The following is a 26,228-nucleotide window of genomic DNA, read 5'->3' on the forward strand; positions in this document are numbered from 1 at the left end:
CTAGCAATGTATTATGCCTACCTGAAAGATATAAATTTTTTGATAAAAATATCAAAATATATCCTTCAGTGGCAAGTTACCGTGCAATTCAATCCTTCGATCATTCAGCATTCTGAATATGATTATGGATATAGAACCAAGTCAAATCTAATTTTATATTCATATTTTTCTCGATAATAAGTTAATGATTTGATTAATAAAATATTAAAAAAAAATTAATTTTTATTCTGCTTTGATCAAAGTCTTCTTGAATCATCTCTCGATCGAAACAAGTAGGATGCGATCTCCTTTTTAATTGGAGTAATCGATTCTATGTTGACCTACTAATAATCTCCATACATAATCCACCATATCCAGAACACCCCATACATGACTAAGTCATGAATGAGTATGAATCAAAACTATGATTTCATATGCACAAGGTACCATGGTGGTCCAGATCTAAAGACCACATGCACAACCCCCACTAGAAGCATCTCTTGACATTAGAATTCCATAAGATATTTCTCATGTCAGATAAATTTAGTAAACTTATTCTCTAATGAGCACCCACACCTTTGTATTAGTGTCTCACATAAGTAGCTTATGACATCAACTACCCTCTCTACCGAGCATACATAGGATGTGCTAGTTCTTCCGAAACATCGATCTCCGACTCAATGTCCCTCTAATTAGGAATGTTTTAGATCAGAATTTTAGGATTTTAGGTCTCATAGGTATGATCTCATCATAATCCTAAAACCATTGTCCTGATCTATGAGATTCATCATGATCTCAATTAAAAAATATAAGATGCAGCACATGATGAAAAAAAATATCTTTTATTAATATAAAATATTATTTACATAAGTCTGAAAGATTACAAGAAAAATCTTTTATATACATAAGTCGATTGGGTTGTAGGACATATTCCTTTCACTATGAACTTAATATTTGTGGAAAAGTTTAGGTTTAGGTCTTATCTAATCAGTCATCATATGATCGATCTTACTGGCATAGGCTAAACCAAACCGTTAAGCAACCTAATTCAAGATCTAATCTTTCAAATTGGCCAGGTAAGTAGAGAACGGTGGGGGTCCCCCCGTTGTCTTTCTTAGACACCAATAAATTGATCAGGTTGGCTAATGGAATCAATTAAATAACCATGTCTCATTAACTTGCCTTAGACACCAATAGATTAATTGATCAGAATTGGTTACCTCAAACAAATCGGACTCAAACCAACGGGCCAAATTAGGTCCTTAGGTTAATCGATTCTACATATGGGATTCAATCGATTTGATCAACAATAATTGTATGATCATTAACTTAATTGATCTGATCCTAATCAATACTTGACTCAATTTGATCAATTACTTAATTGAATTAGACCCATATGACTCAAATCAAAAATCTTAAATGTAATCCTATTACATGACCTAATTAATAATTTTTTCATGATCAAAATCCTCATGCACAAATACAAATTTTAGATTCTAAAATTATATTTCATATCTAAATTTTTTGCATTAAAATAAATTTTAAAATATAAAATAATTTTCAAGTTTTAACATACAAACATATATCATATATATATGCACGTAAAATCAGATCTAAACAAAATTTCAGATCTAAGCATAATATCATATATCTTATATATTAATCATTGATCATATTAAAAGTAAATTTATGATCTAAATATGTAATCATATATCACATATATAGATCAAAATTCAGATTATATAAAAATTTCAGATTTTATGCATACATCTATGTATCACATGAACATGAACTAGAACTCTTTCTAGATCAAAATTCAGATTTATGCATGCAATAACATATCAACTATATGTTCTAAATTAAATTTAAAATTAAATTTTAGATTAGAAGATCCATCTATATATCTCATGTATCAAAAAAAAATCTGATTTTGAAATCTTTATAAAAACATGTATATCAAAATTTAGCATATGAAATCCCTTGGCTCTAATACCACTGTTGGAATTCGGAGTTTAGTACATGTATATGTGTTTCAAAATTTTATTTTCTAAACACCACAATAGAGAATAAGATTAAAATACTTTTAATCTAAATTATGCATGCATGAAAATATAAAATCACATGGATCTATCTCGTATGCTGAAATTGTTATATGCTAAAATTCATATTGTGATCAAACCACATACTTATTTCGTAATCATTTTCTTCAAATCTAAATCTGAAAGAAAAGAAATTCTCTCTTAGCTGCACAAGAGTCTGGTCTCTACGAGTATTCACTCTGGATCAGTCCTCTTCAATCTAAATTTTTTTCTCCAAAAATTTAACCTGCTGAATCTGAACAAAGCCTGAATCACGACCAACACTTGATCTCTTTCCTTGATCTTCTTCTTCTCCTCTTCTCTAGCCTTTCTCCTTGCTTTGTGCTGCTACAAAACACCAGCAACCAGCAAATAGGTGGGATGCCCAACAGCTTGGGCGTGATGGACTTGGGACGTCCCAAATAAAGGGGTATGGGACACCTAAGGGAGAAGGAGAAGGGAGACGAAGAGAGGGCGTGGGGACTTCTTCTAGGCATGAGGGGCTACTAATTTTTTTTGCTCTATGGACCTTAGGGGAGGTCCTTTTAAATAGAAACAAGGATTGAATCCTACTCAATTACATAATACAAGTCCTACTTGCATTAGGTTTCGTATTAACTTAAGTTATCCAACTTACTTTAGGAGATCCTTTAGGCGCCAACAATTGAAGCCCTTACACCCATAATTAGACATCTCAAAATACACCCATGAGACACCCTATAGGAGAACTAAAGGCTCTCTAATCAATGGATATGCCCAACTTGATCAAATCAAGGTGGCACCCAAGAATAACTATTAAAAAAATTAATTAGGAACTTGCACCTTAATTTATATGATCTATAACCTTAGACACCCAACAATTGGAGTCTCATAAATTTTATTCATGTAGGTTATTAGCAGGTAATTAAGTTAGAATTATATTATCAAATAAATAATTCCAATGAAAAGAGGAATTGGGTCCAACCATGTGCTAGCAAGGTTACCATGAACCTAATCGGATTTTTCTAAACCCAATTGACACTTCATAAGCTCAATTACTAATTTTTCTTTGTTGTGTGACCCCATAGGTTCAATTCTATCTGATAATAAAATATACAATGATCTCTATCATCGTATCATTGAAACTCTTTTCAATGGATCAGAATAATTCCACTCTAACTCAATAAGGATTATCAATCCAGAACAACCTTAGTGAGCTCTCACAATCACCTGTGACACCTAACAGTATATGATGGCAATCCAGTAGAACTGAAATGAACCTCTAGATGTAGTTAACGTGAGATTCAGTCCCTCTATCGTGAGTCCAACTAGATAATAGATAATGGATAAATCGTAAAACCTCAACATCAATCATATAATAGATTCAATTAGCTCAAGTCCAGTTATGACTTCTATGAAAACTCTTTTTTATCAATCACACTGTTGTGGCCACAAACTCTTGGACTTAGCCTCTCAAATCTCATCGGATTACTCCTCTCTATCAAGATCGATAGATCTTATCTTGATATGCACCCTACCCTTACAGTGGATCAACTATCGCTAACACTACTACAAGGGCTCATTAAGATCCATGTTTATGTGTCAGTCAAACTCCAACAACCTCATGGAGTAGCAATACCATCTCAAATAAAAAGATCAGTCACATAACTACAGCATCAAGATAATCATTGATGATTGAATAAAAATTCAAGTGATCTCTCATATGATCACGCTCAGTACAAGTTGTTCTCTAACAACTACCCACACTCGTTGTCCTGTATCTCTACATAGTAGACTAGAGACTCATCTATCCTGAAGGAAGTAATTTATGCATCAGTCTATCTAGATCTATCACCATCCTCATGATGATCCTATGATTGAGAGCATTTAGGAATTAAATACATGTCTCTAATTCTCAACACCTTGAAAATATGTATTGAAACTAATTTTAAGGACGATTCAAGGACGCATCACACTTGAATGAAAAAAAACTTATCTTTTTATTAATTATATCAATATATTAAGTATAAAATTATATCTTAGATTTATTACAATATGTCAGTCATATTGACTTCTAGGACATAAATCTAACAAAACCATCCTTAACTGCTTAGTTAAAGGTGTACCGATCTGTACTGCTCAATTTCTAAGATGGTAATTGATGAATACTTAATTTAAATTGCTAGAGGTACTAAATATTATAATAATTAATATTATTTTATTAAAATTTGATACTCTCTAGTCTATTTTATAGGTAATTGAGAGTTTGAATTCATATGACTCAAATTAGACTCAAATTAGATTAGACTTGAGTGAACCAGACAACCAGCTCCCATTCCAGTGTGAACACGACTTAAAGATCAACGGAGGAGAATCAATATGAAGATGCAAGGATCCTTATTCATACTCCCACCTCTCTTTTTATGAAACCCTAGCCTCCCTACTCTATAAATAGCACCCCTAGCCCTCCTTTCTCAAGACATCAGTCCCCTTGTGGGGATCATCTCCTCCTTCTCTCCTCCATTAAAGCTCTTCTCTTTCTCTCTTCCAATCAAGCCAACCCTAAATTCTCTTCAAGCTTCTCTCTTCTTTTTTCCTTTTCCTCTTCTCCATAAGTCTAGGGGAGGTACTAACCCTAGCACGACACCATATTCCTCCACAGATCTCTTTTTCACATCCCATCAAATCTAGGAGAGGTCCTAATCCTAGTGTCGCTACCCTTTCTCTTCTACATACTCGGTTCCATCAACCTTTCTTCCTTGGAGTTCCAAGATCAAGCCTTCCAGCCATCTTGCCATTGTCTACATGGAGGAAGATGAAGGATTTAAGGAGACACATCCATCATCGGATACAATAAGAAGATCAACTTGGTTTAGTTATCTTGTATCATAATTTTATTTCCTTTCTTTATGTATGCTTCTTTATTTGATTAATGAAAAATAATTTTATTATAATTTTCATGCTTCTTTCTTAGTTTCTTACAATCTATTATTTTTTTCTTTTGCATTTTCAAAACAATCAACTAAGATCCCTATGGATACGATTCTGACTCACCCTATCTATATAGTAGTGAGTAGGGGTTAATTTTGGTGTGCTACGACATGCATCAAATTTTAGCACCGTTGTCGAAGATCTTGGCACGATTATTTTGAAAAAAATTTAAAAAAATCTATAAAATAATAATAAAAAAATTTTACTACTTTTTAAATTTTTATTTCTTACTTTAGATTGTTTGACTATCTTATATGCTTTACTGCTTTATATTTTTAGTTGATTATTTTCTTCTCTTGTACTCTTACTTTCCATACTTTACTTTGTTGATTAGTAGTTTACCTTTTATTGTTAGTTAATTTATTTTAATTGCTTAATTACCTTCTATTATTTTTTTAAAAAATTTTTTGCTTCATATTGCTTTTTGTATATGGTAGATTTACTATTTTATATCTAGATTTCCTTATTTGCATGCATAGAAAAATTTTCTACTTTCTATAGCTTGGTGATCTATTGCTTTCTATAGGTTAGAATAATTTACTGCTTTATATAATTAGTGATTTCCTGCTTCTTAAGTAGATTAGATTCTTTACTTTTTATTTAGATTATGTAGTTATCTTTTATTCTTAGCTGTAACATTACTTTATTTGCATAGTGAGTAGTTACCTTATTTATTATTGCCCATTATTCCTAGTGATTTGCTGCTTTCCATAGCTTAGAATAATTTATTGCCCTAAATGTAGATTTGATTTGTTGCTTTATTTGTAGGCTACCTACTTTTCTTTTAATCTTAGCATTATTTACTTTCTATTTAATTAGATTTACTCGATTTTCTCATACCTAATTACCTAACTTAAAACTTACCTCTTAATTCTTTCTTACTTAAAGATAACATAATATAAAAAAAAATACAAAGATACCACATAATACTTAACTAATATAAATAAACTAATTAAATCTTAAAAGCTACTTAATATATTTGGACATCTTTTCTTTTTGCATTGCATATTTTCATAAAATACTCTAAGGGCACCTAACCCAAGTAAACAAGATAAGGTAGAGATTTGATCACCTTTCCTTGGCCCACAAATCATAATTCTGTATTTGTATTGACCTAAGCCTCAAACTTAAAATTAATTAGATATTGGCCCTTAAGGACTCTCGAGCTCAATAGGATAAGGAACATTAAGAGTTGGATCGAGTTAAGGTTGGTCGGTTTAATTGGTTCTAGAAAAGTGGTTCAGAGATTACGTCTCGAAGGAAGGTGGTTCATTAATTGATTCTGTTCGCTGACCTAGCTAATACAGTTGATGTCTAAGAAAAGCAACGGGAGGACCCCCACTAATCTTACACTTACCTGGCCAATTGAGTGGCTAGCCTTTTATTTGGAGTGCTCAAAGATACCTTAGCAGTTAGGAGCTGTCTAGATCTAAGTTAACCTTCGGATAGAGTTGATTTAATTGCATCACTTATCTGAAAAATAAAAAAATAAAAATAATTAAAAATAATCTTCGCATCTATCATCTTTAGGTTTAGGACTTTCTTAGGGTTCTCATCTTTAGAATTTCTCTCTTTCTTCCTCTTCTCTGCTTCATCTTCTCTCCTTCTTCCTTAAAAAAAAAGAAAAAAAAATTAGAAGGAGATTGTTCTAATCTAGACATAGATCTCTTGAAACCAATCAAGAACAATCCGATAAATTAGATCTGTGATAGGAATATGAATTTCTATAATAGAGATGATGAGCTGTCTCATAAATTAGATTACCTGCCAGCTATTAGACATACTCTCTCTACATCTTTTCTTCCTGCACAACAAGTTGAATGCCCAATTGTGCACCAATTTTTTGAGTTTAGGTATGAGCAAGTTCATCAAGATCAAACCCAAATAGCCTACGAACTAAGAAATAACCTATTCTTGAACGACTACAATCTAGGTTGGGGGGCTCAATCAAATTTTTCGTGGAACCCACACCCAGTGGGTACCCCGGTAACATAAGGATCTACATTTGTAGAAACATCCTATTACGACTTGCCCTATTTACAATAACCTTCTTCAACTATCTATAGCCTATCATTTGAAGAGAAGATTCTGCAAGCACTAGATAGGATTGAAAGCACCAATTAGCTCCTTCACTCCTCTATGCAATCCTTAACCGAAATAGAAATTCAAGTCGATCAATCAATAATTACAATCAGTATGGAGGAGGAAGAAGAGCTGCTTTGTTAGCTTGAGAGTGATCCTGAGAGATAATATATGACTAAAAATTTTAATATCCCCATAATTTTTTCTGAACAATCGATTATGACTCTCCAAAATGAAATGGTCCTAAAACAACCCTGCACAACCAAAATGATCAATACAAATAATTTGACTAAGACAGAAATATCTAGAGAAAAATTTGAATAGTGGGACAAACAAATTCCATCATTATCCTACTTACCTATCGCCCCCTTTCCAAATGCCCTAGAATCACCCACTTCATTTTATGAGAAGGATAGACAAATTGATGAAATAAAATTAATTGAGACTTTTCAAGGACCATAAATGAATAACATAATAAAGGAAGTTACACCCATAATTCTCTCTCAAGATTCTTTAAATCCCTATTTAGCTCACTTTGAGGTGGATGATTTTGATGTCGATGGATATATCACAAAAATTAATGATCTAGTCGATATGCCCTATCCTAAAACCACCCTACTTTGGATCAAAAAATATGAGCCATCACCTAACTTTTCAATAGCTTTCTTATTAGAAGCACCATCTGTTCTAGAACTGAAGTCACTTTCTAATGCACCTACTGACAACCTTCTAGTGATCCCTAATCAAGAAGCCCAACTTATAGATATTCTAAAAGTACATAAAGAAGCTGTTGGATAGAATATCTTTAAAATGAGGGACAATGATATTGAGATTTTTATAACTGATTTCTCCAAAATCTTTGGCATTACTTTCAAGGATTGTCTCCAAAATCTTTTTATGATGTTAAAATGATATATGGAGACAGATTTAGTGTTAATTTGAAAAAAGTGCCATGCTATAGATTGAAAAAAGATGATGACAAAACATATCATATTCGCGATAGAGATTAGAGTAGATCAAGTTATAATTGAAGAAACTCTTAAACTACCAATCCTAATCTCGGTTCAACAAACACACTCCCTTTTCAATCATCAAAAAAATTATGAGAATATTGTTAGTCCCTAGAATTGCATGCTTGCCTAGTACATTCTATTGGTTCGGGCTAATCGTCATAGAACACTCTACAGATATTTTTCTGTCATGATGACAAGGCCTCCTGATTGGTCCTGTCCTTTTGACTTTTTGAGGGATGTACCCAAGTTAGTTATAGGAGAGACTCCCCTCATAGCATCCGACTGAAGACGTTAAACTTAACACTTTTTGGGAGATAACCCTTATGCAATATTTTTAATTTTTTTTTATTTTATGAGAATCTCAAAAAAAATAATTAGCCAAGTTGAATCTCTATAGTGGAGTGAATAAGTGATGCTAATAGCCAAGTTAGGGGGAGAGCACGTTCACACCAGCTGAAATCAAGAACACACCACACCCAGCAATAAAGGATCTCTCAATAATGAATGCGCACATTAAACTCAAGTGGTATCCTTCCTTGTTATATTTTATTATAATTCTCTTCTTCCATTGGGGATAATGAAAATTAAGTTGGGAAGGAGAATAACTAATTTAATTAAGTCCTCGAGTATGGTCAGAAATAATTTATTTTGTGTATCTGAATTTTATCTCAATTTGAAGTTAACTAGGTACCCTAATCAATGAGTGATTAATGATCTAGATAATTTTAGAGATATTGAAGAAGAAATTATTAAGGATGCCCAATTAATGGAAGAATTTAGATCAGACTAAATTTTGGAGTGATTCTAGAATCCTCTTCCTACCATCTCGATGAAGAATCTGCTTTATGGGGTATGGGTGGAAAGATAGAGATATGCAAAAAAAAAATTTTATTACTAAAAAAAGATAAAATAATAAAAAAATTTAGCATTGTCTCACTAAGTAACCGGACTCCTTTGCCTAAGTAAGCGTTGTAGTTCGCATCAAAAGGTGGGGATGCTAAAAGACTGTTATAGAGTCTGTCTCACCTCGTAGCTTTTCTTAGACTCGAGTCAGCAAGTCTGAGGGGTGTTCTACACCTAATGCCTTAAAGCCAACTGGTTTGGGAGTCATTGGCTGAAAGCTTGCTACAAAGGTTAGCTAGAAGGCTCAAGAGGCTAAGATATTGTACTAGACTCTTTTTGAAAAAAATAAAAAAATAAAAATATAGATAATAAGGGGACTAAATTGTAAGAAGATAATAAATTCTACTCACATTAAGTTAGGTGATTTTAAGAGTAGAGTAGAAAATTGGTGAAAGAAAATCTCTAAAAATTTTTATGGCTAATACTCAACCACTAATTGGGTCGAATTGATTATCCAATGAAGTACCTCTTTAATGGTCTAGCTGGATATCCACTACAGTTAGGAATGTCTAGGATAGCTTTCGATTCAAGAATAATTTGATGCACAATGTTAATGTATCTATTTTACTCGAGGACGAGTAAAAGTTCAAATTGAAGGATGTGATGAATACTTAATTCAAGTCGCTAGAGATATTAAATATTATAATAATTGATATTATTTTATTAAAATTTGATACTCTTTAGTTTATTTTACAGGTAATTAGGAGTTTGGATTCATATGACTCAAATTAGACTCAAATTGGATCAGATTTGAGTGAACCAGGCAACCAACTCCCATTCCAGTGTGAACACGACTTAAAGATCAACGGAGGAGAATCAATATGAAGATTCAAGGATTCTTATTCATGCTCCCACCTCTCTTTTCATGAAACCCTAGCCTCCCTACTTTATAAATAGCACCCCTAGCTCTCCTTTCTCAAGACATCAGCCCCCTTGTGGGGATCATCTCCTCCTCTCCTCCATTAAAGTTCTTCCCTTTCTCTCTTCCAATCAAGCCAACCCTAAGTTCTCTTCAAGCTTCTCTTTTTCTCTCTCCCTCTTCCTCTTCTCCATAAGTCTATAAGAGGTACTAACCCTAGCATGACACTATATTTCTCCACAGATCTCTTTTTCATATCCCATCAAATCTAGGAGAGGTCCTAATCCTAATGCTGCTACCCTTTCTCTTTTACATACCCGCTTCCATCAACCTTTCTTCCTTGGAGTTCCTAGACCAAGCCTTCCAGCCATTCTGCCACTGTCTACACAGAGGAAGACGAAGGATCAAGGAGACACATCCACCATTGGATGCAGCAAGAAAATCAATTTGGTTTAGTTGTCTTGTATCATAATTTTATTTCCTTTCTTTATCTACGCTTCTTTATTTGATTAATGAAAAGTAATTTTATTATAATTTTCATGCTTCTTTCTTAGTTTCTTACAATTTATTATTCTTTTCTTTTGTATTTTCAAAACAATCAACTAAGATCCCTGTAGATACGATTCTGACTCACCCATCTATATAGTAGTGAGTAGGGTTAATTTTGGTGTGCTACGACACGCATCAGTAATGCCCTTCAGTTTGGTATAGGCCTCAAATTGGCAAAGAAAGGGGGCTACCATATAAGATGGCCTGAATAACTTGTGGCACAAAGAGGAGGTTCCCAAGCACTCGACTTAGGAGTAAACATGGACAGGGAATGAAAATGGATGACGAACTGTTGACTACCTAGTGCAATGTCATTTATAACACAAAGCTTGATCTGGTTATTTCTACCTGATATCGGATGTAAATTAATTTTATCGGAGCATAGGATCATTACTCTGTCATTTCAAGCATATCATTGACATCACATGATGTGTGCGCTTCATAGGCAGAAGCCTTTAGAGAAGGCTCCCAAAACTTCAGTGAGAGGGCAGCTATGACAAGAAAACATAACATAAACCCAAGTACTCTTGGATACTTACGATCAAGGTTTTAAATCCCACGATATAGTGATCTCCTAGTTTCTTCATTGAATGAGATACCTATTGTCCCATCCTATCTTAGTAGTGGTCCCTGTCAAGCATCCTAACAGATATCCTCCATTTCTAAACCCTTCTTTCTTTCTTTCTTTCTTTTCTTCTTTTCTTTCTTTTCCTTTTACCTTCCTTTCTTTTCTTTTCTTTTTCTTTCTTTTCTTATCCCTTTCTTTTTTTTCTTTTTTCAATTTGCTTATTCTCTCTTTTCTTTCTTCTTTCTTTCCTTTGTTTTTCTTCTCCCTTCTTTTCTTTCATTTTTCTTCTTCATCTTTCCTTTCTTTCCTTCCTCTTTCTTCTTCTTTCCTAATGTGAATAGATTTCGGAGTCCCAACCTCATCCTAGTCCCATTTTCTTATAAGAATGGGATGGAACCGCTGGAATGTCCCTCTTCCCACAAGGACACCCCCATCCAGCTGAGTAAAACCTTGCTAAATATAACTTATCTAATATTTTATCACAAATATTGTCTGACATGCAATTTACTTGATTGTATTTGCAGCAGAATGGTGGTTCATTTTGCGTTATAACTACTTTCCTTTCACTTTTTTCTTTTCTTCATGTTTTCTTTCTTTCTTTTCTCTTTCTTCTTCTCGCTGTATGTAGATAGGTTTCGGAGTCCGAACCCATCTCAATTTCTTATGGGAATAGGACAAGATGACCATGACAACCCTCGTCCCACCAGGACGCCCCCCATCCCATCGCGACATAAAACCTTGCTAACTTATCTAATATTTATCACAAATATTATCTGATATGCAACTTTTTCTTGATTGAATTTGCAGCTAAAGTATAATTCACTTGTAGTATTACTAAGAAACTTAAGAAGGTTACCAATCCGAATCCCCTTGCAAACAATCTTCTCTAATGACTGTGAGCGCAACTGCACAACCATCGCCCTATTTCACAACAAATAGGAGAGATGTCTAATATAGAAGCAGCGCACCTAGTCCACAATCATCCTAATTCACAGCTGAATGATGATATATGTCCACCACAATCTACAACTCGGATAGAAGTGCACCCAAGAGGAGGTGGAGATGATATAATGAAGATCTACTTCACGATGATTCTGTATATGATGAAGATTTGATAATTAATTGGCTTGAGGGAGTCAATTAGACATAGAACGGGCTACAGGAACTAGGTGGGACTCTCTCTCTTGATCAACATATAGGTAATCCAAGAGAGGTATCTATAAAAGGTTGTAATGCAATAAATGGTCAAATATCTTCATCAATTTTTTGGTAATAATGCTTCATGTTATATACACTTGAATTTGTTGTTAACGTACTTCTTTCACCCTCTAGTTAGCACGACATTTTAATCTATCATAGAAGGGGTTGGCCTACCATAAACATGGACATAAATGTCCGACGGAACTGGCTAATGAGAACTTAACATAAGTGAAAACCAGCTATCATGAACAAGAGTAACCAAGTAGAGAGAGCAATTACATACAGGGCATAAGAGTTGGAAAATCTTTTTAATAAGTGTGCTCCGCAGGATGGAGGGATGGAGAGTCAAAACACGGGAAAACAATTCTCCTAGCAACTTTTCTGGAAAAAAAGTGATCCACAATGTAAGCAACCACTCACTAACAACATCATGCAAAACACTATAAATAATCGTGTAATTATTATGTGTCACCTTGTTTCTTGATCATTCCTATAGAATTCATAATAACACAATTTTCTGGTCAGTACTTTATATTCCAAATTCTTTAACATTTTTCTAAAATCAACTTCAAGTTTTGTGTAGGTATCTCAAATGAGGAGTCATGCTATAGACAACTTGTGCAGCAAAAATAGTTGAATATATAATATAAAACTTTTAGTTTCTAAAAGATAGACAAATTAAAAATACCTTCCATTTAGCACCTGCAAGAAGGATTGAGTCAGAATTGAGCAAATTATCAACACAATCTTCTGATTTAGCATCCAAAATGGCCTTGGCCAAGATCTTGTCTTGATCAGCATCAAAGAGACATCCACGATCCTTTGCACTACGAACAAGTGCCTCCCATACGGAGTGACTTTTTACTAAAGTTTCACCATTCCCAACAATCCAAAGGCAGTGTCTGAAATAGAGAGTAAAGTGCAACTCTAAGTTATCACATATGAAAGCTCCAAAATTATGTAAGCAAAACTTTATAATACAAGACAGAAGAGAAAATGACACAAGTATTCCAAGCGCTAATGTACACCTGGCCCTTGTTAGAATGTATAAATCTGACGAACTGCAGATCGAAAGAACACAAATTAACAGGCACTAAAAATAAATCTGCTAAGGCAATATTTAAGGAATGTACCTTTATAAAACCTCCTCACAATTTGCAGAACAACACCAACCTCTACCATATTCTTTATGCTATGACTGACATCATCTACTTCTTCCTCCCCATGAGTGACATTTATGAATGAAAAGGGCCCAAACATAATTCCTGGAAGAAATTGTCTTTCATAAGCTTTAGTTTTGACATTTGGACCATCCAACATTTTGCCAGAATAGAACTCAGCATTTGGGAATAAGCTGATCGAAGGATGCATTCGGTACTGAACTTCAAGGAGCTGCTTCGAGATTCCTAAAGAGCTCAACCTTTGAAACAGACTCCGTCCCAAACCAGCAGCTTCAGAAACCTGTAGTGAGCAACATCAAAACACAAAAATGCCAAGTCAAACCTACATAGTAATCATTCTCTAATTGTAGACAAAAACTAAGTTGATACCTTGCTTTTAACCATTGCAGGCAACTGATTTTCATCACCTACAAGAACTGCATGCTTGAGGCCCTGAAGTTGCAAGGGTATAGCTGATTCGCATTCTTTCAATTGGGAAGCATCATCAATAATTATTAAATCCAGAGGTTGTATTTGAACTGAGAGTAATTCAAAAGAAGATGATGCTGTGCAGAAAATGAGGGAAGCATTTTGCAAACAGAATTCCCGAATCAGATTTTTCTCATGAAAATAAGAAATGTGGATGCTATCTTTAACAGCTTTCAGTAAACGAAGGCATTCACATCTGGCCTCGCAAATTAGAAATTGCAAAGAACTTTTGCATTGCCAACCTTGAAGACTATCCAATCTATTTCCTTCAAGCTGCATGAAAATTTCTTGCAGTTCTTTATCAACAAAAGATGCTTCAGAGAGCAATTTTTTAAAATTTTCAAGTTCATTCAACAGTGTAGCCATATCCTCAAATTCTTTTCTGGAAATAAATGATGCTGTTAGATGGGTACACAGATTTTTAGTGCATGTCTCAAAAGATGATAGTAGGACTCTGTATCTTCTTTGGAAAAATTCTAGAAATGTTGAAGTACCCATGTTTTCATGAACATTGGTCGTCTCATTTTCTAAGTAAAGGTGATAGTGAGACACAACATAGTTAAGAAAATCTATCATTGATGCAACAAGATTGAGCCACCCAGATGATGGATCAAAACACTCTACAAGCCTATCTACACGATAGTCAAGAAAGACTTCATGAAGATTGGTGTTGGGTATAAAATACCCACAGCCGAAGTCCTCAGCAGAATCAGCTCCAGGAGGACTCCGCCCGGACTCCTACGGGAACCGGGCTCCGATCGTATCATCAACTTCAGGAGGACTCCGCCCGAACTCCTACGGGAGCCGGACTCCGCCGACGACTCCAACCTCAAGGGGGACTCCGCCCGGACTCCTACGGGAGCCGGACTCCGTCCTCAACATCAACTGCCGGTAAGCCTTGTCCGGACTCCTACGGGAGCCGGACTTCACCTTTGACTTTAATTGCAGGAAGACTCCGCCCGGACTCCTACGGGAGCCGGACTTCATCCTCGACTCCAACGGCTGCAAACAAACTTCGTCCGGATTCCTACGGGAGCCGGACTCCACCGACAACTTCAACCGCAAGTAGACTCCGCCCGGACTCCTACGGGAGCCGGGCTCCGTCCTCAACATCAACTGACGGTAAGCCTTGTCCGGACTCCTACGGGAGCCGGACTTCGCCTTTAACTTTAATTGCAGGAAGACTCCGCCCGGACTCCTACGGGAGCCGGGCTTCGTCCTCGACTCCAACGGCTGCAGACAGACTTCGTCCGGACTCCTATGGGAGCCGGACTCCGCCGACAACTTCAACCGCAAGTAGACTCCGCCCGGACTCCTACGGGAGCCGGGCTCCGTCCTCAACATCAACTGCCGGTAAGCCTTGTCCGGACTCCTACAGGAGCCGGACTTCGCCTTTGACTTTAATTGCAGGAAGACTCCGCCCGGACTCCTACGGGAGCCGGGCTTCGTCCTCGACTCCAACGGCTGCAGACAGACTTCGTCCGGACTCCTACGGGAGCCGGACTCCGCCGACAACTTCAACCGCAAGTAGACTCCGCCCGGACTCTACGGGAGCCGGGCTCCGTCCTCAACATCAAATGCCGGTAAGCCTTGTCCGGACTCCTACGGGAGCCGGACTTCGCCTTTGACTTTAATTGCAAGAAGACTCTGCCCGGACTCCTACGGGAGCCGAGCTTCGTCCTCGACTCCAACGGCTGCAGACAGACTTCGTCCAGACTCCTACGGGAGCCGGACTCCGCCGACAACTTCAACCGCAAGTAGACTCCGCCCTGACACCTACGGGAGCCGGACGTCCTCAACATCAACTGACGGTAAGCCTTGTCCGGACTCCTACGGGAGTCGGACTTCGCCTTTAACTTTAATTGCAGGAAGACTCCGTCCGGACTCCTACGGGAGCCGGGCTTCGTCCTCGACTCCAATAGCTGCAGACAGACTTCGTCCGGACTCCTACGGGAGCCGGACTCCGCCGACAACTTCAACCGCAAGTAGACTCCGCCCGAACTCCTACGGGAGCCGGGCTCCGTCCTCAACATCAACTGCCGGTAAGCCTTGTTCGGACTCCTACGGGAGCCGGACTTCGCCTTTGACTTTAATTGCAGGAAGACTCTGCCCGGACTCCTACGGGAGCCGAGCTTCGTCATCGACTCCAACGGCTGCAGACAGACTTCGTCCGGACTCCTACGGGAGCCGGACTCCACCGACAACTTCAACCGCAAGTAGACTCCGCCTGGACTCCTACGGGAGCCGGGCTCCGTCCTCAACATCAACTGCCGGTAAGCCTTGTCCGGACTCCTACGGGAGTCGGACTTCGCCTTTGACTTTAATTGCAGGAAGACTCCGCCCGGACTCCTACGGGAGCCGGGCTTCGTCCTCGACTCCAACGGCTGCAGACAGACTTCGTCCGGACTCCGACGGGAGCCGGACTCCACTGACAACTTCAACCGCAAGTAGACTCCGCCCATACTCCTACGGGAGCCGGGCTCCGTCCTCAACATCAACTGCCGGTAAGCCTTGTCCGGACTTCTACGGGAGTCGGACTTCGCCTTTGACTTTAATTGCAGGAAGACTCCGCCCGGACTCCTACGGGAGCCGAGCTTCGTCTTTGACTCCAACGGCTGCAGACAGACTCCGTCCGGACTCCCACGGGAGCCGGGCTCCGTCGCCAACTTCGACTGCCGGTAAGATCCGTCCGGACTCCTACGAGAGCCGGACTTCGCACCTAATTTTGATTGTAGGGGACTCCGCCCGGACTCCTACGGGAGCCAGGCTCCGCCCGCGACTTCAACTCCGAGAGGACTCCGCCCGGACTCCTACGGGAGCCGGACTCCGCCGACAACTCCAACCGCAAGGAGGACTCCGCCCGGACTCCTACGGGAGCCAGACTCCGTCATCAGCCCCGACTGCTGCCGAACTTCAACCGACGGATCTGCACTCCCAGACATGCCACAATAACGGCCACGATCCTGCTCCACTTCCTACGGCAGATTCTGCGCAGCTCCATCACTCTCAGGCAGGCCACAATAACGACCACGATCCTGCTCCACTTCCTGCGGCAGATTCCGCGCAGCTCCATCACTCCCTGACAGGCCGCAGTAACGGTCACAGCACTGCTCCACTTCCTGCGATGGATACCGCGTGATTCTCCCATCCGCTGGCAAGTCGCGACAACAGACGCCGCTCCACTCCCCACGGCAGACTCCACGTGGCACACCCCGGTGATAGCCACGGGTCCACTCCACTACTCTTCGCAGCAAACTCCGCCTGACCCTGGGCAACCCACTGCCAGACGGTTACAGATGTCGCTATCAGGCTACTGCCCCCTTCGCCTATAAAAGGAGGCTCCAGATACGTTATTCGATAAGCTCTCATCTTTCATCTAAAAACTCTGCTAAATTCTCCGTTCGAGCACTCCATTCTTGTTGAGGCAGAGAACTGACTTGAGCGTCGGAGGGTCTTGCCGGAGCAACCCCACCTCCGGTTTAGACTTCCTTTGCAGGTTCCGACGGCGACCGCGACTTCCTCGACTCCAGCTTCTCCGATGCAAGCGGATTTTTGTACCAACAAAGATCATCATCAATCTTCAGGTAATTTTTGTTCCCAAACAAGAGAATATCTCCCAGTTGGTATATAGCGGTATTGTTCCTCTGCTGCCTTGTTTATTCTTCTTAGCAACCTTCAGAAGGCAAGATGTCACTTCCCATATTGCAACATGAGTTGAAGTACATGTAAGTACTTTATGTTTCATTCCCAAAACTGCCCAAAGCAATTTACTGACAATTTTAGTTTTACCAGTTCCAGGTGGTCCCCAAATAAGTTTGACTGAACACTTATGATTACATTGCATTTCTGAAATAGATCCTAGTACAGCACTAATCTGCAGATCATTCAACTCAGAAGCTCCATCCAGACACATATTATTTGTATTTCTGCTTTCTGAAGAGCATAAGACACAAGCATCACAAACCTGTCAGATCATAAGAGATAAAATGAGAAATATAAGAAAATTTTAAGAAGAATAATTAATCTAGTACAAGTTTTGAGTCAACTTGGTTACTCAGTGGATGTTCCTCGTTTGCTTTATTTTGTTGGTCTAATCTTGAGAAGGAACTAGCAAATGAAAACAATAATCTCACCCTGCCCCCACCCCACATAAAAGACCTTTGCTTTCTTTGCTTCTGTTTTTCACTCCACTATGAAAAAGTTTGCATCAAATTGTAGCCTCTGACCTCACTGGACCACCCTACCAGGTGGCTTTATATTGTTAAAGGTAGAAAAGTCACAAGAAACCCAAAAGCTAAGACCAGGTTATTTAATGAAATGATTCATTAATAAAAGTCATGGGATGCTAGGCATAGGTTCATCAGTCTGTTTAAGAGAGATGAGCGCTTATCCCACCTAATTTCACAAAGGATAATTGGTTCGTAGTAAATAGGTAAAATTTCATACCGAGGAATCAGGGCAAAGGACATCTTTGATGATAGTTAAGTTTCCAGTGGCAAGACTACCAACATGAAGAGATTTCCAAATCCGACTGTTTGTAGTTATGTTTCCCAAAAAAATCATAAAAAGAGACTCTTTCATGCCATCAGAAATTTCAATATGCTTTGATGCTCTGACTTTAAAATCTGTTGTTGATCCACCATCCTCCTCAACTTTCACAATTGAACAGAGATTAAATAAACTCCCATTTCTCTTGAGATCTGAAACAGTTTCCAATTTGATATTTGAAAGAATGAAAACATCATATGGCATTGGTTTATAAATTTCTTTGCCACCATTAATAGATTCATTCTTCCAGCAGTGAACTCTTATGTCATAGAACTCTTGGGAACTTGCTTCTTCTATAGATACTATTTCAGAATAAGGTGCATTTGAAATGGTCTCCATGCTCAAACAAAGCTCGGCTCTTGTTTCTTCCAGCAAAGGAAAAACAAAGGACCACATGTAATGACTGACCGACTGAAAGGTTTCCGGAATCTTCACAATCTGAAAGAGGGGAAAAGGGAACCAGTAAGCAATATTTAAATATAGTACAACAAAAAAAAAACAAAAGAATCATGATAAAGGGTATGCAACAAGTACATGCCATTGTGATCTACGTAAAAAAGAACATGACATTAAGCCATCACCAGCATACATGGACCTCTCAAAGCCATCAAATATTATATGGGTGAAATAGTTTGTATGTACATCCATACATACACATATATAGATGGGAAAAATGCTCAAGATAGTGTTAGGGCAAGAGCAGTTGATGCAACTGAAAACCTATAGGAGCAGTAAGTATGACACCTCTAAGATACTATAAAATAATTACATTACAAATTTACAATTATCTTCACATTTAATGACACATGTAGGGCTGAGAAATAACCAAAACCCGAAGAAACTCATCCAATCCGACCCGATAAACATCAGTTTCAGTCGATTGAAAGACTTGAATCGAGTTGAATCAGTTATGATTCATAAAAAATTCAGTTAATTTCGGTCGGTTTCGGTTTCTATATTTTTAACCCGTATGAAATCGAACCCGACCGACCGATATAGTATTTTCAATACTTAGATTTTTGGAGAATTGAAAGTTGGCAATTATGACATGTTATGTACTGACTTATGGATGTTATGAAATTATTATATCCTAATTTCTATATGAATTAAATGGTGTATTGATTTGTGATATTTAAAATCAATATTGGATCAACATTGAAGCCCAAACTGACACAACCCACCCGAACCCCTTACAAACTGTTATCTTTGATTTCAAACGGTTTATATATGATAAACAGTCGGCAGCGGATTGAATTTTCTTCAACCCGATTAGGTTCAATCGGATCAAAGTTTTCTCTCAACCCAACCCAACCCGACCCATGCTCAGCCCTAGACATAGATGCCATGGACTAGGTCTAAGTATTCCTGATTAAAGCAAGCCCAGTTAACCAATCTAAGAGAGTCACATCAACCAAACTCATTTTGCATTCTGAAAGATTCTGAAACCTTTCTAATGTCTTAACTTGAATTTTTAATGATTCAACTATTAGCATTTATATCCCCACTTTTCATAATTAGGTGGTGGGTAATTAGTATGTTTGTTATTTTTTGTCAAGGTCTTTGTGCACTGCGTGTGGTGTAATAAAATTGACATGAAGCACACCACCCAATTACATTGGACCACTAGTGCTTTTAATAAGGGGACAAACATTTAATGCCGCTCAGCTTTTTTCTGTCAGATTTTTGCTAACAAAAATATCCTTCCCTCCATAGAAAAAGAAGTAACAGTATTAGTACTTCCTGATGCTTGTATGATTTTTATGAATATATATGACATCCTAAATAATATATATGACTTTCTGTGTCTATATGACGTTCTATGAATATATATGACATTCTAAATAATATATATGACTTCTGTGAATATATATGACATCTAAATAATATATATGATATCTTGAATAATATAATATATGATTTTTATGAATATATATGACATCTTGAATAATATATATGACTTTCTATAATATATAGACATTCTGAATAATATATATGACTTTCTATGAATATATATGATATACTGAATAATATATATAGCTTTCTGATGCTTTATATGACTTCCTATCAATATATATGATATCTTGAATAATATATATGACTTTCTGTAAATATATATGACTTTCTGTGTCTTTATATACATCTTGTTGGTTATTATAACCAATAAAAATCATATAAGGACCAAAAAGCATATATATTATTCAGGATGTCATATATATTGACAAAAAATATATAATCATCAAAAAGTCATATATATAGTTCAAGATGTCATATATATTCATAAAAAGTCATATATATTATTCAGAATGTCATATATATTCAAAAAAGTCATATATATTGTTCAGAATGTCATATATTCACAGAAAGTCATATATAAATAGAAAGTCATATATATTATTCGAGATGTTATATATATTATTCAAAAAGTCATATAAGACATCAGAAGTAATAATATTGTTTTCCTTTATTTTACGAAGAAAAGGATATTTTCATCAACAAAAATCTGACAGAAAAAAAGTTAAGTGGAATTAAATGTCTGTCTCATTATTAATTATGCTATGTAGTCCGATATAATTAGATGGTGTACTCCACATCAATTTTGCTGCACCACAAGCGATGCATAAAAAATTACTCTTTTTTGTCATTTCAGATCTTGTATGCAAAAAATGCATAAAGTTTAGGATGAATTCTATCCTGTGCCCATGAAACGATAACCATGCAAGAGAGAAAAAATTATTATTGAAATAAAATTTTTTAAAAGAATATTTTAGCACTCAGCTTTTAGAGCAGTAGTTCACCTTGTGCCTTCTTGCTAGAGGTGTCAAAATGGGCTTGGCCCACAGGACCGGCCTGACCCAATCCTGAAAATGGGGTGGGCTGGGCTGCCATATTACTAGCCCAAATAATAATCGAACCTTTTGGCCCAACCCACCTCAGCCCACCTTATGCCTTCTTGCTAGAGGTGTCAAAATAGGCTTGGCCCACAGGGCCGGCCCACCCAACCTGAAAATGGGGTGGGCTGGGCTGCCAATTACTAGCCCAAATAACAATCAGGCCTTTTGGCCCCCCACCTCAGCCCAAGGGCTAGGTGGGTTGGCCGGGCTAGCCCAGTTAGGCTAATGAAAAATTAAAAAAAATCTTTAAAAAAAAGCCATCTGATTATCTAAAGAAGTAGGGCAAAATTTTTCTTTCCCCCTTCCAACCTTTGGTTCCTCCCTCTCGATCTCTTTCTTTCTCTCACAATCATAAACTACTCAGCCTTCGGCTCCTAGTTCTTCATTTGCACCACCACCATCTCGTGGCTCAACGAGAAGCACGTTGTCTTCAGCCAGGTGGTGGAGGGGATGGATGTCATCAAGGCCATCGAGAAGGTTGGATCCCAGAAAGGTAGTGAAGATAATGAAATGTGATTTGTTGTGGACATTGAATTTTACTTGATTTGGTGTGATGAATTATGGAATTGATGATGTTTGAAACTTTGAATTTGTACTTTATTAATGTTTAGATTGAATTTTTGAATTTTAGATGTTTGAATTGATCATGTTTCAACTGAGGATATTGCAAACTTGTTAGCATTCCGTATATGTTGATTTTTTTTATCAGGTTATGGTTTTTTTTAAAGATTTTGATGGGCTGCGCCAGCTATATGCTATCCCTTTTTTGACTGGGCTGGGCTTTAAAGATTTTGGTGGGCTGCGCTAGCTATATGCTTTCCCATTTTTTGGCTGGGCCTAGCCAACCCAGCCCATCAAATTTTAGGCCCTTGTGGGCTGAGCTGAGCCGGCCCATTTTGACACCTCTACTTCTTCCACTTATCCCATTGATATGTTCCACTAGAATGGTGAGAACATATCCAAGTTTTACTTCTGCTACATGCTTATCTCCAACTAGATGTTCCATCACACTTCTAACTTCAACAAGCCAATATGAGGGCCCGATCCATTAAATGATAGGCCCAAGAGTTTTTTCCTTGCATGACTTTCAAAGCATCCAGAAAAGGGAAAAAATGTTGCACATTTGTGCACATGAATGAGGGGAAGGAAGACTCCCATTGGGAGTCTTCCACTTCTCTAATCGCATCTGAGAAAAGGAACATAGGGCATGCCAAAGCCTTAGGATTTTTTATCTATAAAGGATCTTCTCCTCCCTCTAATTATCTCACCCCAAATCCCATCCATCGCTAAAGAAAAATCTTTCGAGTTGTTCATGAGCTTTCTGGAGGAATTCTTGGGATTTTTCTGATAAATTGGCCAAGAGACCTCACCGGAGCCAAGGTAACACCTAGAACTCCTCTTCCTTTCTTCCGACCTATAGGAGGGCTGTCGTTGCTCGGACTTAAGCCGGCAAACTACCATATTTGTAAAAAGAAAAGGGCATCCCCTTTTTTTCCTCCTTTCCTTCTTCCACCATTGAGGGGTCACTATTGTGCATTGGTATTTAGTCATCAGCCATCTTGAAGAAGGGAGAGAAGAGGTCCCTTCTACCTTAAGGAAGAAGATGAGCAATTTTCTCTCTCTTCAAGTTTAGTAAAACACTTCTAGGTAAACCACTATTTTATCTACCCCTTTCTAATAGATAAAGCATAACTGCTTGTCCACTCATGAAAACCAATGAAATGACCCACATCACTAGTTAGAAAGAATGTTATGTAATAATGTAATTAATATCCCTAGTGATGCCCAAACAATTGTAAAGAATCAGATACTTACTCCCTAAGTGGAAACAACATTCAAAACCTAGCCCAACAAATGATTTAGGAAAATGTTTGAGTTAAAAAAAAAAGCACCATAAATGAAGTAACATCTCATAAAACAATCAAATCCTACTCTTTTATTTCTACTATAAATCTAAATTAAACTACAAAAGCACAAGATCAAATGTCACCAGTTATCTTCCTTAAATTATATTATTTAGAAAGAGAGCTTTTTCCTCTTGATAAACACATGAAGCTCACATGCAAAAAACTAGCATGAATATGATCAAACATGCAATTTGGTGACAATGTGTCATGGAATGATAAAAATAAACCCTTTAACTATCAACAAACAAAAATATCATGTTAACAAGATATAAGTTGCAAGGATTGAAAGAGGGTACAGATAGAGATACGTGGTAACTCCAATGAAACATTTGCACCCATTTCTCCTTTGACTTCCATAAGTGAGTTCTTGATTGTAGCTAGCAAATCAAGAATACAAACTGCTAGATATCATAATGTTTTTGTCCCTTCATGAAGCTAAGCAAGATGGAAAGTTCCATTTGCTAATTTTCAGCAAGCAATGATAGCAAAAGGTTCACAAAAATTCAAGCAAAAGATTTTTCTAGTCGATAACAAAATTCACTTAACAATTTGGTTTTAATTTGGTAAAAAGGATGACATGATCATAGGCAACACTAAGAAGTCCTCTATAGATTTAAAAATAATACAAACAGACAAATGGAGGTTTAACAGACTACTTTCAAGCAATGTTTGGCATACCACCTAGAACTGCCTGCTTGGGGACCTGTATCATATTGAAACTGTTGGAAAATATGTCCCAAAGTCAATCGTTAGACGATTGTGCTCATCTTGTAAATTGTATATGAATTTTTATTAATAAAAATTATTTGACTTTTTCATTACAAATTGATCATCTTTAAACTCCTGTGTTGTAATGAAATCCTTAAGACTATTATTAATCGACAAAAGAGAATTTGTCGTTAAGTCCTTAAAAATATTCACGACCAAATGATATGCTATTATTAGGACGATAGCAATATCAAATGTAGGTTATTGTGTGCCATATAAGTTGGTTATCCTCTTAACCAAAAGTGTGGAGACACTGTTATGGCATGCAAATGGAATGTAGGAGTACATTCACATCGAACATGATCATGTGTTGAGCACTTTGCTGTCAAGAGTAGCTCGTGAATGATACGAGTATAAGTGTCCCTCAGACTTGAGACCACCGCGATGACTTGTAAGCAACTCACTGTACTTTAGTACTGGACCATCTGAGTTTCTAACTTAGTGACGAAAAGATACTGGGTGCAATCAAATACTTATCAAGTTGGTGTGTAAGTCAAGATGAAATTGACCCCTCTGAATTGGTAGGAGATATGCATCAGTGTATTTCAATTTAGCAAAATCTTGATTAGGATAATCCATGAGATGGATTTAAAAAGTTGAAATATAATGTGGTTGACTTAATTAGGATTGACAGTTAAACCCTAGGTCACCTTGAGTATTTAGATCAAGGGGATAAATTATATGGTAACCATACGCCAATAGGTTCTAGAAGGTTGCTTTGTAATACTTTGACCTATCTGATCGTCTGATCATCGTTGCTAGATTGTTACATTGATTGGTATAAGAAGTTATTCCTTTACTATCAGCTTAGGTTTGGACCTATGGGGTCACACACATTAAGAAGATTTGGTCAGATCTGATGGCTGAAGAGTCCAATTAGATTGTGACTCTGATGAAGAGTCCTACTTGGACTAAGACTGTGGGAGAGTTCCACTGGGATTGGGACTCTACCATTTATGAAGAATTAATTAGTAATTAGATTACTAATTGATACAATTTGATTGAGTAAAGAGCTTTGAAATAAGTATAACTGAATTAGATTCAGTTTGACTCAGATTGGGATTGATATGATCAAATTCGATTATAAGAAAAATTTGATCCTGATTCGATCAGAGTTTGGACTCAGCTAATTCCTAATTGGGTTAGAAATTTGATGAGATATTTAGATTTCTAATTGGATTAGATTCATTTATATTAGTGGTTTTAATCCAAATTTTATTTGAATTAGAATTGAATTAGAAATGAAGAGTACAAGTCAAACTAGGACTCTATCCTTATCTTTTGCGCTACATCTGGATCCATGCCAATTTCTCCACGTCTAATTGGATTTGGGTTGTGATTTTTGGTGTCATGAGAGAGGATCCAATAAGGGTGGTTGGTAATAGTTAATAAGTCATAATATTATTTCTTGCTTAATTCGAATGCAATCCAAATTAGAGATAAGATGCAGACTAGAAAAAGAATTTTTCGTATATGATATATTATTGATGCCATATTATTTTTTTCTCTTATTTTTCTTAAAGAATCCTTTAGCGTATGAGATTTTAGATTTCTTCTCCATGTCCTAATGATTTTTCTAAAATTTTTGAAATTCCAAAAGAAGATTTTGGCATTGATTCATGGCATCCTTCCTTGGAAAGCCCTAATTCCTAGTCTATAAAAAGGGATCCCCTCTCTTGGACGTCCCATAATCAATTCTCTTACTAATTTTTTATTTTCAGAGCCTCTTCTCCTCCTCCTCTCTTCTTCCAGATTTTTTATCACTTTAGAGCAAGGTACGTTGAATCGGTACCGTCGGTTGTTTCGATCGATCGATGGTACGGTTCGATATGATTTCATACCGTACCGAACCGATGATCCGAACCGGAAGGAAAAAAGAGAGAAATAGAGAGAGAGAAAGAGGAAGAAAAAAAAAAGAGGAGAGGAAGGAGCCGGCTGACTGGCCATCGTGGCTGTCGGAGGGTGTAGTCCATGCGTGCGGCGCCGCAGGCGTGAAATAGGGGCATCGCCCCTGTTTCGCAAATTTTTTAAAAAAATATGATTTTAAGTGAAGTCGGCAAACGATTTACCAGCTTCACGATTTTTATTTTTTTAAAAAAAATTCTTAAGTCGGCAACCCAGTTGCCGACTTCATAAGTTTAAAACAAAAAAAAAAATCGAAACAGACGATGTCTGTTTCGAAAAAGAAAAAGGGGGCGAAGCTGCGGAGGGGCTCCGCCCGCTCGACCGCCCTCAAGCCATCGGTGTCGGCTCACCGACCATCG

General features: G+C 37.4%; 1 protein-coding gene across 1 annotated transcript in view; it reads right to left on the reverse strand.

Annotated features, from left to right (window-relative positions):
• Positions 1-13,278: 13,278 nt before the first annotated feature.
• LOC105032849 (uncharacterized ATP-dependent helicase C29A10.10c-like) overlaps positions 13,279-26,228 on the reverse strand; it is a 57,376-nt gene continuing 44,426 nt past the window's right edge. Inside the window, exons 3-7 of the mRNA XM_073256161.1 lie at positions 18,297-18,836; positions 17,454-17,814; positions 14,345-14,503; positions 13,752-14,248; positions 13,279-13,662 (exon numbers count right to left, since the gene is read on the reverse strand). Of these exons, the coding sequence (XP_073112262.1) occupies positions 13,285-13,662; positions 13,752-14,248; positions 14,345-14,503; positions 17,454-17,814; positions 18,297-18,836 (1,935 nt within the window). The 3' untranslated portion in view covers positions 13,279-13,284. The remainder of the gene's footprint in view (positions 13,663-13,751; positions 14,249-14,344; positions 14,504-17,453; positions 17,815-18,296; positions 18,837-26,228) is intronic.

Source organism: Elaeis guineensis, chromosome 4 (genome assembly GCF_000442705.2).
Source record: "Elaeis guineensis isolate ETL-2024a chromosome 4, EG11, whole genome shotgun sequence".
Taxonomy (NCBI): domain Eukaryota; kingdom Viridiplantae; phylum Streptophyta; class Magnoliopsida; order Arecales; family Arecaceae; genus Elaeis; species Elaeis guineensis.